The sequence below is a fragment of the Miscanthus floridulus genome, chromosome 10 (genome assembly GCF_019320115.1).
Source record: "Miscanthus floridulus cultivar M001 chromosome 10, ASM1932011v1, whole genome shotgun sequence".
In the NCBI taxonomy this organism is placed as follows: Eukaryota; Viridiplantae; Streptophyta; class Magnoliopsida; order Poales; family Poaceae; genus Miscanthus; species Miscanthus floridulus.
In genome coordinates, this window is record NC_089589.1 from 17,127,477 (window position 1) to 17,142,759 (window position 15,283).

Sequence of the window (15,283 nt, forward strand, 5' to 3'; positions counted from 1 at the left end):
GTGCTCCCCCTAAATAAGTGCTTTAAGTAATTTGAATAACTTTCAACTAGCACTTTATTCTTTTAAGAATTTGAGAGTCAATTTTCTATTTTTGAACCATACCCAAATAATTTGCCATATTTAAATTTAAGTACAAGAGATGCTCACAATCCACTTAGATTTGGTAAATCACAAGCTTCTGAGTAAATTAATGATATATGAAAATATATGGATCAAAGACTCAGTTGTAATCCAATTAGTGTTCTGGTTCCTGCAATACCGGACATGTCCGGTAGGTATACCGGACACGTCCGGAATACGCAAGACAGAAACATTGTCTTTCTGTCCCTAGCCATACCGGACACGTCCGACTGTAATACCGGACACGTCCGATAGGTGTAGGTTAGAAACAGATAACCTGCTGCTTGTGATTCTTCGTTTTAGCTATAGTATTTATTTTATGCCCTGCATCTCACCAAATTAATTGCTTTACTAGAGAGCCATTAAAAGCATCATATGGCAAAATAAAATACTTTTCAATTGAATCTAACTTACCACTTTCAATATTTCACAAATATGCCTATTAGTGAACTATTGAGCACAAAACGAACAAAGTGGCTATCCTATAAGGTTTAGGTACTTGTTACCAATGGTGAGGATGAAATAGATGATTTATTCAATAAATTATCTTCGGGTCAACTATATAAGAGACTATGATAAGAATTGGTTGATAGATTGAGTGAATATTATCAATTTGCTTGCTCAACCACCCCGAAGCCTTCATCTCATCACCAAGTACATACATCATTAACATAAGCACACTTTGGTACCCAACTCTTGTTGGGTCCTTTTGAGTTAGTCAACAAGTGCTTAGGCACCCAAATGGCTTTAGCACTGGTTTGTGGTGAACACATCACCTTGCTAGTGCTAGCTCCATTTGTGGTCTTCCTAAGCATATCATTATAAACAAATGTGTTCGACTTAGGAGTGTTACCATTTGGGCATTCATAGCTTAGATGCCCCTTTCTTCTACAAGCATAGCATATGCGACCTTTGTTTGCTCTATGCTTGTTTTGCTTGTATGGACATCTATCAACCTTGTGGCCCATCTCATTGCATCCATAGCATCTTCTTGTTGCAACTTGGGCTTCCTTTCTTGCCTCTTTGTACATTGGGCATTTCTTGGTAGGATGCCCCAATTTCTTGCTCATGGGACAAGCACTTTGTCCATCACTTTTCTTTTGGTTGGCCAACTTGTTTGAGGCCTTTTGTTTGGCCGCTTCACACTTGTCGGCCCAACTCTTGTGTGGACACATAGCCCACTCATGTCCATATAATCCACAACCATAGCATAATCTTTTTCCATGTTTCTTGCTCTTGGTTGTGTTGGCCTTGCTTGAAATGTGATTCTTTTGTTGGGCTTTGGAGGAAGCAAGGGTTGAACCCTTCTCAAGCTTCTTCACCATGTTATCACGGTTATCTTGAGAAGGTTGTGCTTTCTCCTTATCCTTCAACCGAATCACATCTTTCTTTAACCCTTTCACATCTTCTTTGAGCTCTATGTTTTCTATAAGATTTTGCTCAATCGAAGATTGGCTTGCTTGAGGAGCACACTCATTAATACAAGAAATATTTAATTGAGATGGTGTACTAGTGAGTGAATGTGTAAGAGGTTGAGAAAATTTTACCGACGTGATCACAACCTCATGAGCGACCTAAAGCATGATGCTTGATTCTACAACTTCCTCATCAGAGCACTTTAGATGAACATAGTTTGCTTGTAGCACATTATACTTGCTTGATAGTTCATCTAGCCTTGCCTTGAGCTCAAAGTTTTCCTTTTCTAGTTGTGAAACACTAGAAGAGGAGTTAGTAACTAAAGCATGCTCAATTGATAATTTTTTATACCTTTCACTTAGAGCCTTTAGTTCTTCCATCTTGGAGATGAGAAACAATTCTTGCTTTTGAAGTGATTGCTCTTGCTTCTCAATCTCTAGTTAGTAACTAAAGCATGCTCAATTGATAATTTTTTTATACCTTTCACTTAGAGCCTTTAGTTCTTCCATCTTGGAGATGAGAAACAATTCTTGCTTTTGAAGTGATTGCTCTTGCTTCTCAATCTCTTCTTCAGGCTCATCATTCTTTTCAACTATCTTCATGATGATCATCTTGTCTTTGCGGTTGAGATGATCAAGGTTGTAGTTGTCTTCAACTTCAACATCACTCTCATCTTGATCATCTACTTGTGCTTTCTCCTTTTCTTGATCTTTCTTGTTACTCTTCTTCTTGCTCTTCTTGGCCATGAGACACAAGTGATGAGTGTCATGTGATACTGATGTTGACTCATCACTTGGTCGCCACTGGGCTTGAGCATCGTTGCAAACAGCTGCTTGCTGCTCTGCTGCCTCGGCCATACCGAACACGTCCGGTAGGCAGGTATGTGCAGGCAGACAGTAGGTCATGCGCTGCTTGCACTTCTTGCTCTGGCTCGGCGCTCTTGAGGTCTTGTGAGGCTTCTTCGTTGTATGAAGAAATAATGGACATACTTTCCATTGACTCGATCTCAAGTGCATCATCACATTTGGATTTTCCATATAAATCAAAAAGTCTAGTCCAAATGAGATGAGCACTCTCCGGAGGTGGTTGTCCATTGAAGATTGCCTCATCTTGAACCTCTACACTCAATGTACTCAAAATGATATTAATAGCTTGAGCATTGAGTTGCATGCATATCTCTTCCTCTTTTGACAAATTTTTGTAGTTGCTCCAATAAACTATAGGAAGAGGTATGCTTGCATCCACAATATGCTCAACAAGAGGACTAATATATCTAAAAGCATTGAGTACATGAATTGACCAAGGTAGAAAGTTTGAACCATCATTTTGGAGAAGCACTGGCTCCAACTCGATAGGCGTCGACATCCTTTTCTCACGATGGTAAAGCTTTAGGTGAGAACCTCGCTCTGATACCAATTGAAAGGACCTAGGATGCCGCCTAGAGGGGGGGGGGTAAATAAGCGTTTCTGAAAATTAACACCTTTTAATGCGGAAACAATTAGAAAAGAGTGTTTCCAAAATGGAAACTCCAAATTAAGAGTAATATCACCCCTCACAAGTTAGCCACAGAGTAAACAAGGTATAAAGAATATATCTAGAAGCTACAACCCTACAACATAAAGTTAGAACAGAGAATAAATATTTTCAGCACAGGCAGGGAATACCGGACGTGTCCGATATGAATACTAGACGTGTCCGGTATACACGATTTCTGCAGAGCATCCCCAAACTTGCTTCTTTCGATTTCTATCTTCAAGCCAAACTGCAGGTACCTACTAGAGATGACAATATACACAGAAAACTTGCACAAGAGCTAGAGCAACACAAATATCAAATGAAATGTGAATTGAGACACGATTTTTGTTTTACCGAAGTTCGGACTTGTTCGAGTCCTACTCTCCGTTGAGGGGGCTGCGGGCGACCCAGTGAAGGTCAGCCCTAGAGGATACCACAAAGGTCACTCTATTCGGAATCTTTTCCAACTCCTTTTCCTCCTTCCACTAGTTGATTCCGAGGCGGCGGAATCGACCGTTACAAACTTTTCGAGGCACACCACAATCTCTTGGGTGCTCTCTAGCGACACCTAGCCATCTAGGACCAAAGAGTCTAAGAGTAACAAATGCAAATCACGAGATTGACAATATGCACAAGTGCTCAAGTGGTGGCTTTCTCTCTTTTTCAAATTCTCTCTTAACCCACAAATGGATTTTGCGATTTGGATCACACACTCACTAAGAGAGGGTTTAGGAGAGTTGGCAAGACTCAAAAAGGTGCTAGAGGATCAGCAGAATCAGCAGCCTCCAAAGGTGGAGGCTTGGGGGTATTTATAGCCCTCTTGAAAAACTAGCCGTTTTATAGCCGTTACCATACCGGACACGTCCGGTATGCATAGTATGACTTACACTGCGCCAACGGTAACTGAGTTACAATGTCAATGTGAGACGTCAGAACTCTCGATGAGTGTCGGAACTTCCGACCGTCGAAACTCCCGACTCACGTCGGAACTCCCGACCCTAAGCATATTTGAAAACTATGGTAACTGAGTTAAAGTATGTGAGGTGTCGGAACTCCCAACGCATGCCAGAACTCCCAACTATCGTCGGAATTCCCGACCATCAAGGCATTTTGAAAACTAGCCGTTGGCCTCTGGCCGTCCATACCGGGCACATCCGGTATGACCAGGACAGTGAATATTTCCAAGTCAGTTAAGCGAGAGATGTCGGAACTCCCGACCAGTGTCGGAACTTCTGACCGTCGGAACTCCCGATGAACCAACATGAGAACAACAACTTTATCATTGCTGGGCAAATACCGGACACGTCCGGTATCAATACCGGACACGTCCGGTATTGCTAGACCAGTAAAAAATCAGTTAGCTCTTTTGTCTCTCAAACACTCAAAACTCACATGGGTTGGCATGAGCACTTATGAATGATTATCTATCAACATGATGCATCCCTCTTAATAGTACGGTATACATATTAAACTCAAGATCAAAGGAAAAATGGATTTATACCACTTGAGTTAATCTCTTTTGAATTGATGCCGTGTCTTTAAATCTTCATCAAGTGAGGGTGTCAACATGTTGATATTGATCTTTTCAGTTGAGCATAGCCATCTTGAGCACGTGACTTGATTCCATTCATCAAATATGAAAAATCCCAAATGTATCAAGTCACTTCCATCAAATACTCCAATAGTGATTTGATCCTCCACATCAATATGACCATCATAGCTCGATTAGTACCTCAACTAAATGCAAGTACTTCCTTCTTCACCCTAGCTAGGTTCTTCGGCTGCCAAGTCGTCGCTTGCCCTTCACCCTTGCTTAGTACTTTGAAGCCTTTCCTTGCTATCTTCACCATCTCAAGCCATCAAGTCACATCTTGTGTTGAATCATCCATTCATTTGTATTGTTATCTTTTTCAATTCAATTTAGCAAGTTTCAAATATGAGACTGTTCCATATGCAATCCCTCATGTCTCATCAACTAATTTTTTGAGCTTGCTTTCACATAGTACATGGAAATCCCACAACAAATAAGTCTTTGGATAAATTCCATTTGCATTATTGTCTTGTGCTTGAACTAGATTGTTTATACAACAACACATCATTTTGGCTTTCATTAAGTACCTGTGAGATAACCTATTACCTGTCCACACTTAGCAAGCAGGTTAGACCTTTAATCACATTGTTATTCAATCATCCAAAACCCACTAAAGGGCTAGATGCACTTTCAGATAGACTTCCCTAAAAAACATCTCTTGCCATGTTGCTAAATTATTTTGGTTGTCTCTACCTTTAAGACATGCTCAATTTGCTAAATAACAATCATGTTCTTTCATCTCTGTTTGAGTAAATCTTTATAGTGCTTTCATGTTACCTTTGTCTGCCATAGTAAGTTTTGGTTTGGAAGTACTCGACATACTTTCAAAGGTTTTTTAAATTAAGCGAGGTGCTTAGGTTAAAATGCCTTACTTAATCAGACTAGACATGGAGTCCAGTTTGGTTATTGAACTAAAAAATTGCTTTAGCAGATACTAGATATTTTGTTGGACTAACCCCATGCAGGAAACTCTCAATTTAATTTGGGTAAGTCACAAGATGAATTCAAATCGGAGATGTAGTAAGGCACATGTCGAACTCCAATAACATGGTGCAAGGAAGACACACCTCATTCATCATGGATGAAAGAACTGTAAGTACCAAAGATCATTCACTTTGTCTTTAGCTGCAAGTTACCTTTGCCTTGAAGCCATGCTTGTATAGAACACGATAAACAAAAACTATGCTAAAATAATTCTAACACTATATTTTGATTAGCATAGAGGAAAATTACAAAATTCTGGACAAACAACCCATGTTTTAAAATTGTATTTTCCTTCGAGTATGTGTTGTCCACTAATCCTTTGCAGGCATAAAATAATGAGTGAGGCGGAAGGTCCAACAAAGTGGCGAGATCGGAGAGTATAAAGATGGCATGATAAAAGGATGAGAAAGGAAGGGTGCAATCTAGGCGACAAGAAGCTCATAACTGTGAGGCCAGACGAACAAGGAAAACTTCAAGTAAAAGGGAAGGACCATCACGAGCCATCTACCCTTTGCCATATGGTGTCATCATGCTCCAATGACAAAAGTAACATCCAAAGGTAAATGGTCATTACTTAAAAAGTTTTTTCTTGATTCTGGTATGCATATAATTAAGAGACAAACACGATTGAGTTGCACTTCCTTGATCCAACCTGATTAACTCAACACGTTTAGTTTTTTAAACTTGTTCCTAGCACCACTTTCTGGATCTCATAGTCTTAACCAAATAAGCTGAAAAGTGCACATCCTATCTCTGGAAGATGATAGTCATAATCATGTAAAGTTTGATATATTATGTAAAGATAGGCAATCCTTTCATAGGTTAAGCAACTCAATCTTTTTTGCCAAATGTACTTAAATGCTACATTCATGCACAATCTTCTGATCCTTTCACCCATGATATAAATGAACACATCACATAACATCAACTTCATCTTGTTCAGCGTGCCTAAGGATAGAGAAGAATAAATAAAGTTTTGGTTCTGTTGGTGTTTTTTCACCAGCAGAGCCCATACACTTGATCTCTACCTTGTCTTTATGAGTAGGACACACTTCAAGCAAAGTGTGGGGGAGTTAGTTGATTCTCCAAATTTCTACAAAGATTTGAACTTGTCAAACCAAAAGCAAAACTCAAAACCAAGATGGATTTGGTAGAAGGAGGTGACATCACCATTAGAAGCGTCGTCACAAGAATTCTCATCTTCAGAGCAAACCAAGGTACTTGATCAATGAACTTCACGAGGAGAAGTCCGGTTCGAAGGACTTACAATACTGAACCCTCACCGAAAGAGTTAGCTTGGGGGAGAAGCATCCTCGTGTATCCAGGTAAGTATATTTCCCCTTTTTTTAGTTTTAGTTTCTTTTTATTAGTTAAAAATGATGAATAAAAAACAAAATAAAAATTTATCTTTGCTTTAGTCATAATGTGTGATCTAGTAAAATCAAAAACAAAATAAAAGCTGTGTCTAGTTTGCTTTAATGTGTTTTTAAGAGTTGTTAGCAAATATAGAGGACTCAGAATAATTTCTTAAATGAAAATAATGAATAGTTGCTCTGTTGTAATTCCTTTTAAGTACCTAGTTTTCTGCCTCGAATTCTCCTGAGTTTTGGATACGACTGATTTGATATAAAGATTTACCCTGAACTTGAAACTCGTGGGTAGCGAATGCTTGATCTAAGTCTAGGTAATTGACAGATATGATATGAGAAGGTCTGAGCTGCTGTTTATCTTGTTCTAAGTCACATTAAAGTTTTGGAGATTTATCTTTTAAAAAACACAAAAATGCTACATGATGATTTCCTGTATGACAAAGCTTGAATTTTCACCAGAGCCATACATGTTATTTATGCTAGGAAAACCTTCGTATATATGCTGCTTGCTTTTGCATTAAGTTTTGTCAAGCTTTGTTGACCCTTATAAGAGATTTGTCATTCTCTTAAAATCAAGATCACGTACACACCACCCAAATATGCACTACCCCTACACTGGGGGTAGACACAAAAACATGCTTTCCATCTAGATCCACCAAAAAATGTTATATTCCTACATTGGGAGTGAACAACAAAAACATGCTTGATAGGTTTTTCATCCACCAAATAAATGTTCCGAGTTCTTGTTGCTATCTCTCAAAGTTTTATTTCAGAAAAGAGACATGGGGCTATGCAAAAGTTATTCATAAGAAAAAAAAGAGTTGAGAAAAAATGGACAAATGTTCGAGATATCTAAAACAATGGGTACTTAGATGCCCGCCTAAAAAAAGAGAGAGATGAATAAGATAGCCCCTGTTCTCTAGCAGTTATTTCCAAGTTTCAAAAGAGAGATAAGTTTTCAAGGAGCAAAGTAGAATTAGGTTAGCCACCATATATATCCACCATATATCCACACACATGCACATCTTGATTTGATTGTATGACTCAACTCTCTTTGGATCCATTGTTTGACTTTACAATATATGCATTGTAAGTATGCTCTAGCTTTCTCCCTACCTATGAACTCCACATAAGCCCTAGTAGTAGGAAGAGAAAAGGCATAACATCTTTATTGCCTTGGTGAGGATCCGCAAATACCATATATATTGAGAGACTTGAGAGTGTCATACAATGGAATCTCTGAGTTTTATTTTGAAAACTTATAAAAACTCTGGAACAATAGTGGAACAAAGAACTTGAGACATAGTGCTTGACTTGATCGTTCTGTCTTTCAATTGCTCAAGATCCAAGTGAAGGCTGAGAAGCCCTATGATTGAAGGTAATATGGGTAAGTTTGAAAGTCAGATCAGTTTATTCTAATCTGGAGGAGTACTTTTGAGGCGTGAAAACATTGTGGCAACTTCTGATCCATTGCTGAGTTTAGCTTTGCTCAGGGACTGGCAAAGGTTAAGCTTGGGGGAACTTATGACGGTTGTTAATGTCAATTATAAACTGTCAACATAACATGTATTTATACTTAATTCTATCACTAAACATAGGTATAGGGGTTTAAACTAATAAATTCCATGAGTTTTGGTAAATCTGTGTTGTCAGCAGGGTTCATCCAAAAAACCATCAAGGTGGACCTACATGTCAGATTTAATCGCGCTTATCCGCAACAAAACGGACTCCAGAAGACTCTAGAAGACTCGAGAGGACTCTATGCCAAAGCAGAGGTGCAGAGGCTGCCAAGTGGGCCCGGTCGGCCCCACCTGCAAGCCGCCCGGCCCCTTGGGCCCATATGTTAGCCCCTCCTTCGAATGTCGATTCTCCACCGCCTTCTAGGTTGCATCTATGCTATCCTTTAAGTCAGTTTGATCCAAGGGCTCACGTTGGATGCTCCGGGCTATATATACCAGCCCCTGCCACCCTCCCTAGAGCCATCCTGAAACCCTAATTCATATTCTCCTCGTTAGGATCAGAGCCAGCTATCAAGAGAAGATTAGTTCTCTATAGGATTTAGTCTTATAATTAGAAATAGTGAGATAGAGAGTGAGGGAAGAGTTTGGAGAAGATGTCGGCCTGTCGGTGCTCTCTCTACGGCTTGTACCTTGGCGGAATCAAGTTGAGCTTGCTTCTGAGATTTCTCTGGTAATCAACTTCTTATTCAAGTAAGTATTTTGTTTATATTGTTCATCTGGATCATGACTCTCTTTAAAGTGCTTTATTCTCTTCCTAGGGGGGAGTAGAGTATTAATCGTGAGTGTAAGTATGGTGCTTAGACTTAGGTTAATCGTGCATGCATCCTGCATTCTGGATCGGTGGTAGATCGCGGTTGTGACATTAGTACTATATAGCCTCGCACTATATAGCATCGTTGATCCTTTGTAGTCCACCTCCCATTTGTAGGGCAAGTAGGATGCGGTTACTACGGGAGGCATCCTCTGCTGGTGTCTTTCCTTAAGTAATGTCTCCAGTTGAACAGAAGAAGACATAGCTTACCCAAGTTAGAATTAGAGAACCTCAGTTATCCTCTCTATGTTCCTATTTATCCTTAGCCTTGTTGATACTCCTAGTTAAGTTAAACCTTAAGCTAGTCACTACCCCTTGTTAAGTTAGACCGTAGTTAGTCTCACATGTTTCCCTGTGGATACGATACGTGGAATACTTCCAGGTGAAAGCTACAGCGGTATCCGTGCGCTTATGGATTTATCTATGTGCGTTAAATATACCAACATGCTCATTCATTAAGTATCATCAAGCCTTTTGATGTTTATATATGCTCTCTTTATTTGCGATCCCTAGAGGTGTTTCGAAGAAAATAGAGTATTATAGATCAAGATTTTTTTTGGCAAAATGACAATCATACAAAGAAATATTGACTAGTTCATTGGCTCTGTTAGGTCAACCCAAAGAACAAGGGGGTTTAGGCATTATGATTCTTGATTTATATAATAAGCGACTACTGAGCAAGTTGGTTTTTAAATTAAGCAATGATTGAGGCATTTGTCAATATTTATTGAGAGGCAAATATATGAAAGATAAGACCTTGTCACAAGTTGAGAAAATAGCATGAGTCTCTCATTTTTGGATGAGTCTCATGGGTGTAAAAGAAACTTTCTTGAGTTTGGGTGCCTTCGAGTTAAATGATGGTAACCAAATCATGTTCTGGGAAGATACCTAGTTAGGAGACCAACCCTAAAAACCTAATATGCAACATTGTTCAATATTGCCCACAGGAAACAAGCAAAGCTTGCAGATGTATTAAGCACGATCCCACTTAATGTTGAGTTTAGAAGGGTTTTAGTGGAAAACAAGCTACTAGAATGGAATCACCTAGTAGCGAGAGTGGCTAATAACATGGTAATTATGGTTTTGTTTGGAAACTAAATAAAACGGGGTCGTTCACGGTTAAATTCAATGTATAGTTACCTAATCAGTAGTGGTTTAAAAGTTTCACAAGTAGTTTTGCGGCTAAAGATCCCTTTGAAGATTAAAATCTTTCTTTGGTTCTTTAAAAGAGGGGTCATTCTCACTAAGGACAATTTAGCAAAGAGAAACCGAAATGAAGATAGGTCATGCTGTTTTTTTGGCAAACCTAAAACCATCCAACACACTTTGTTTCAATGCTCACGTGCCATTTTTATGGAGACTTGTCGACATGGTGTTAGGAATTAATCCACCTCGAAACACCCCAACATCTATTTAGTGAATGGTATTCTTGGAAAGGTAAAACTTTTCTACCTTTTTACTGGTGTTAGAATTAATCCACCTCGAAACGCCCCAACAGCTCTTCAGTGAATGGTATTCTTGGAAAGGTAAAACTTTTCTACCCTTTTACTGGTTGGTGCGGTAGTCATTTTATTGTCAATATGGATAACAAGGAACAAAGTTGTTTTTGACAATTATCGACCAAATTCTCTTTTACAGGTTCTATTTAGGGGGACCCATTGGCTTCGGTTCTAGGCTCAACTATAACTGATGTGAGGTTCGACAAGTGCTCATTATAGGGGCTTGCCGGACTCTGGAAACTGTGTCAATGTGACTCTGCGTCCTATGGATGGCCTTGGTCATTTAGAATTGAGTCTTGAATTGTTCTTATCTTCAAAACTTCGTTTGCTTTGATGCGTTGGGTTGTAAATGAAGCCGGAAACCTCTTTCCATTATTAGAAAAAAAGCAACCATAGATTCCTTTTAGGAAGAGAACTTTGTAAGTGAGCATTGAATGGTATGACTATCGTTTTGACCCGTCAACATTAGCAAATATGAGTAGATCCTTTTGACTGGTCAACATCAGCAAATACATGTCCTAGAGCCTAAAATTAAACCTTGTTGAAATTGTCACGTTGCAAGCACACCCTAAAACTCATTATGTGCATGTGTAACACGAACTGGTTAGTGTGCATGCATTGTCGGTTCTAGAAACAACCCTTGATAGATCGCATTCTTCTTCATTTAAATAGAGCATTGTTACACCTAAAAACCATTACCCACAACAATAATACCTTTGAACCACCGGCGATCACATACCCATACCACAGTTAAACAACCAACAACATCATAAACAAAGATAGCTAATAACATCAGCAGCTAGGAGTACTATGCTAGCCTAGTACTAAACCAAATTGGGCCATGTCCGTCCAGTGGATGATCCAACGGCGGTCACTCCCCCACCGCACCTCGAGATCAGCATCAGCCCACCAATGCACAAACGACCTGAGCTAACCATCCGTATGAGCATCCACTGGATGGACGGGGGCACGCCTGACTGACCGTCCTTCACTTGCCGTTGCCGCGCCTCTTGTCGCCGCCGTCGCCGTCGCCCGCGACGCCGCCACTGCCGCCAGCGCCAGCACCGGAACCGGCACCATGGAGGAGGTCCACGAGGCAGGGCTGCTTGCAGTTGATGCAGGTGGGGAAGTCCTTCTTGGCCACCATGCAGTACATCATGCACCGCGTGCAGGCGCCGATCACCATCGGCGACTTGCTCCCTGGGCTGCAGTCCGAGGACACGCACGAGCTCGGGGACGACGACGAGTCGCTGCCGTGGCCTCCGTCCACCTCCATCCGCCCGGCCGGAGGCGGCGACAGGTGCAGCTGCAGCTCCAACCTCGCGCCCCTCCCGCCGCTGCTCCGGTTGCCGTTGCTCATGGCTTTGCCTGCACTGCACGGCCGGGCGAACAAGATTTACAAGGGTCCAAAGATTGAACGGCTGATATGATGTTTGTTAAACAAGAAGGCTTCCAATAAGGAGCAATCAAGAACACAAAAAAGATCCAGATGTTACGGCAGATGTTATTTACCTGAATATGGAGAAGGATCGAAGAGGAAGGAGATGTGCCTTGCAGCTCCTGGTTGTGGGGCTTCTAGGATACGAGGGCCCTGTTATATAGGGAGGTTTGGAGGTGAGGTCAATGCTGTATATAGGGAGGTGGTGGAGGGGAGGTCAATGTTTTATTTACTTTTTTTTGTATATAAATACAATACGAACAAAGTTGCTACATCTCTCCCTTTTACATCGCCTTGTTTATTTTATTATTTACTTTGTATATAAATACAATACTACAAATAAAGTTGCTTCGTCTCTCCCCTTCACCTCACCCCATTCCATCTCCCTTTCACATCACCCCATTTATTTTGTTGTATTTTATTTTGTTTTGTTTTGTTTTGGTTGTGGTGCTTCATCCCATTTATTTTATTTTATTTAGGTTTTGGGCTTCAATGGATTTTAAGGCCCTCCAAATAGGGAGGTGCAGGAGGGATGCCAATGTTGTTATCATTCCATCTCTCCCCTTCAAATCACACCATTTATTTTATTTTATTCTATTTTAGTTGTGGGGCTTCAATGGATTTCAGGGCCCTGTTATATAGGGGGTTGAGGAGGGGAGATCAATGCTGTTATTTAATGAAAGTGTTGGTCTAGCACTCAAAACTGTCCTAGTGAACGTGTCGTTTTAGGGTGGGTCCCATGGTTACTCCTCTCCACCTTAGCCTGCAGAGTGCAGACTTATCCCTTCACCTCATCTCACCTTCCGCCAACTCGTCTGCTAAAAAAATACACACACAGCACCATGGCAGCGGCGGAGAGGACGGCGCGGCCAAGCTTGCAGCGTGACCCGGCGCGACGGTGGAGATGGGGCTCGGAGTAGCTCGTCGTTGAGGCAGAGCGTGTGGCGCCCCTAATGTGGAGGCAGAGGTAGAGACAGCGTCGATGTCAAGCTGGCAGCATGACCTGGGGCAATGGTGGTCGGTGGAGACGGCCGGCATGGCCAGCGTGGCCGAGGCAAAGGCGACAGCCGGCCTGTGGTGGAGCGACCGGCCCTGGCATGCATGGACCTTCTCCTCAACCGGCGCCCCTCCTGTTCTCGTCTGCCTAGATCTGGCACCCTCCCTCCTCTTCTTCTACATCGGTGGCCCTCCTCGCCTTCTCCGTGTGCAGCCGCGCAAGCTAGACGAGCGGGCATGGAGGCCCGCGGTCGCCGGATCCAGATCGGGAAATAGGGGAGGAACGCGAGAGATTGATGTGTGGGGATTGGGTTCTAATGCTTACAACATAGGGGTAGGAATGTCTTTTCCCATCGGTCTTGGCATCTGTGTCCAGCTCTCAAATGACTGTTTTTTTTTTTGACAGAAGAAGTATATAAATACAATACAAATAAAGTTGCTCTATCTCTCCCTTCATATCAAACTCTCGTGAACAATAGGCTACAGACACTTTCGTATCACCCCATTTATGCTCCTGTCTCTCATTGCCTATATGTTAACTTATTAGTAGAAATTTTGGTCGGAATAAATTCAAATATGGTTCTGCTTTGCCACCACATAATTTAGTAATTAAATTTATGAAGCAATGATGATTCTGGTCACTAAGATTTACTACTAACACATAATAAGTTCATATAATTAAATACAATGTTTGTTTCAGCACAAACGGCGGCGATGGGAGGTAGTATAATTTAAAGTTGTGACGTCTATTTCATCATACAATTAGCTAAAGCATTAGCTTGTGTTAGCCTAGTTTAGGACGCATTAGCACTTTGCTTGAGGTGTTAGCCTAGAGTTTACCGAGGTTTCCACACCTCTTTGCTATCGGTGCTAGCATGCACCGTGGTTATACATTTCGAGGCTTGGAAGTCTTTGAGACCACTCCAACCGTGTTTGTGGAGTGGATGCCGATGGTGTACGATGAAGGATGCTCTTGGAATTTTGGCTAAAGCTCTAATGAATTTTGGCTAAAGCTCTAATAAATGAAGACGGTGGGTGCGGTCTGTGAGAGGCTTGGCAAAGACTCAGGGTCTGTTTAGTTCCTTAGACCGAATTTTAGTCCCTGTCCCATCGAATATTTAGACACATGCATGGAGTATTAAATATAGACTAAAAAATAACTAATTACACAGATTGCGACTAATTTGCCAGACGAATTTTTTAAGCCTAATTAGTCCATGATTTGACAATGTGGTGCTACAGTAAATATGTGCTAGTGATGGGTTAATTAGGCTTAATAAATTCGTCTCGTAAATTAGTCTCCATCTATGTAATTAGTTTTATAATTAACTTATATTTAGTCCTCCTAATTAACATCCGAACGTCCGATATGACATGAACTAAAATTTAGTCCGTAGAACTAAACACCCCCTCACTTATACATGGCGAAGACCCATGAGCTATCCACGGAGTTACTCAACTAAAAGCTTGGCCATTGCGAGCGCATCCTTGCGAGGGGCTCCAACAAGAACTAATGGAAAGCGTGAGCTTTCCGATACATTGGTAAAAGCATCGTCATATGAGAGTTTGCATTGTCTAACCCTCTTATATTCTTCACTTATATTCTTGGTAAAAGCATCATGTGATTGTTCTTGTTAAGATCAAATAACGGTTGAGGAATAACACTTTAGCTTGAGTGGTAATATTTGTACCTTAGCGGTATTGAATCAAAGGAAATGAATCTCGGCCACATGAAACCAACGAAAAGGAAGGTTGTGGGCAACCACATATGCTTTACGATTGAATTGAGAATTTAGTAGCGCATTTTTTTTAAAAAAGATAACCTAGTAAAGTTGGGTGCACTAGTACGTACAAAATACAGACGTCACCTATTTTTTCACTAGCGGTGATGGTACACAAAAGTAGATGCCAGTACAGTATGTATGACCAAGAACCGCTAGTAGAAAATCATTTATAGCAGGGGTCTTTTTTTTTTTTTTTGACCCCCAATAGAAATGCTCCTACTTCTAGCGGCTGACTTGAG

General features: G+C 40.9%; 1 protein-coding gene across 1 annotated transcript; it reads right to left on the reverse strand.

The window, feature by feature from the left end:
- Positions 1-11,612: 11,612 nt before the first annotated feature.
- On the reverse strand, positions 11,613-12,445 carry LOC136485769 (protein GL2-INTERACTING REPRESSOR 2-like). Its single transcript, XM_066482610.1, has 2 exons — positions 12,339-12,445; positions 11,613-12,199 (listed from the first exon to the last, which is right to left on the reverse strand). Exon 2 carries the CDS (start codon positions 12,184-12,186, stop codon positions 11,815-11,817), a length of 372 nt encoding a protein of 123 aa, XP_066338707.1. The 5' UTR covers positions 12,187-12,199; positions 12,339-12,445; the 3' UTR covers positions 11,613-11,814.
- Between the last annotated feature and the right edge of the window lie 2,838 nt (positions 12,446-15,283).

Bases quoted from the DNA above. Each gene is read 5' to 3' on its own strand.
- LOC136485769 (XM_066482610.1), bottom strand. From the start codon at position 12,186: ATGAGCAACGGCAACCGGAGCAGCGGCGGGAGGGGCGCGAGGTTGGAG.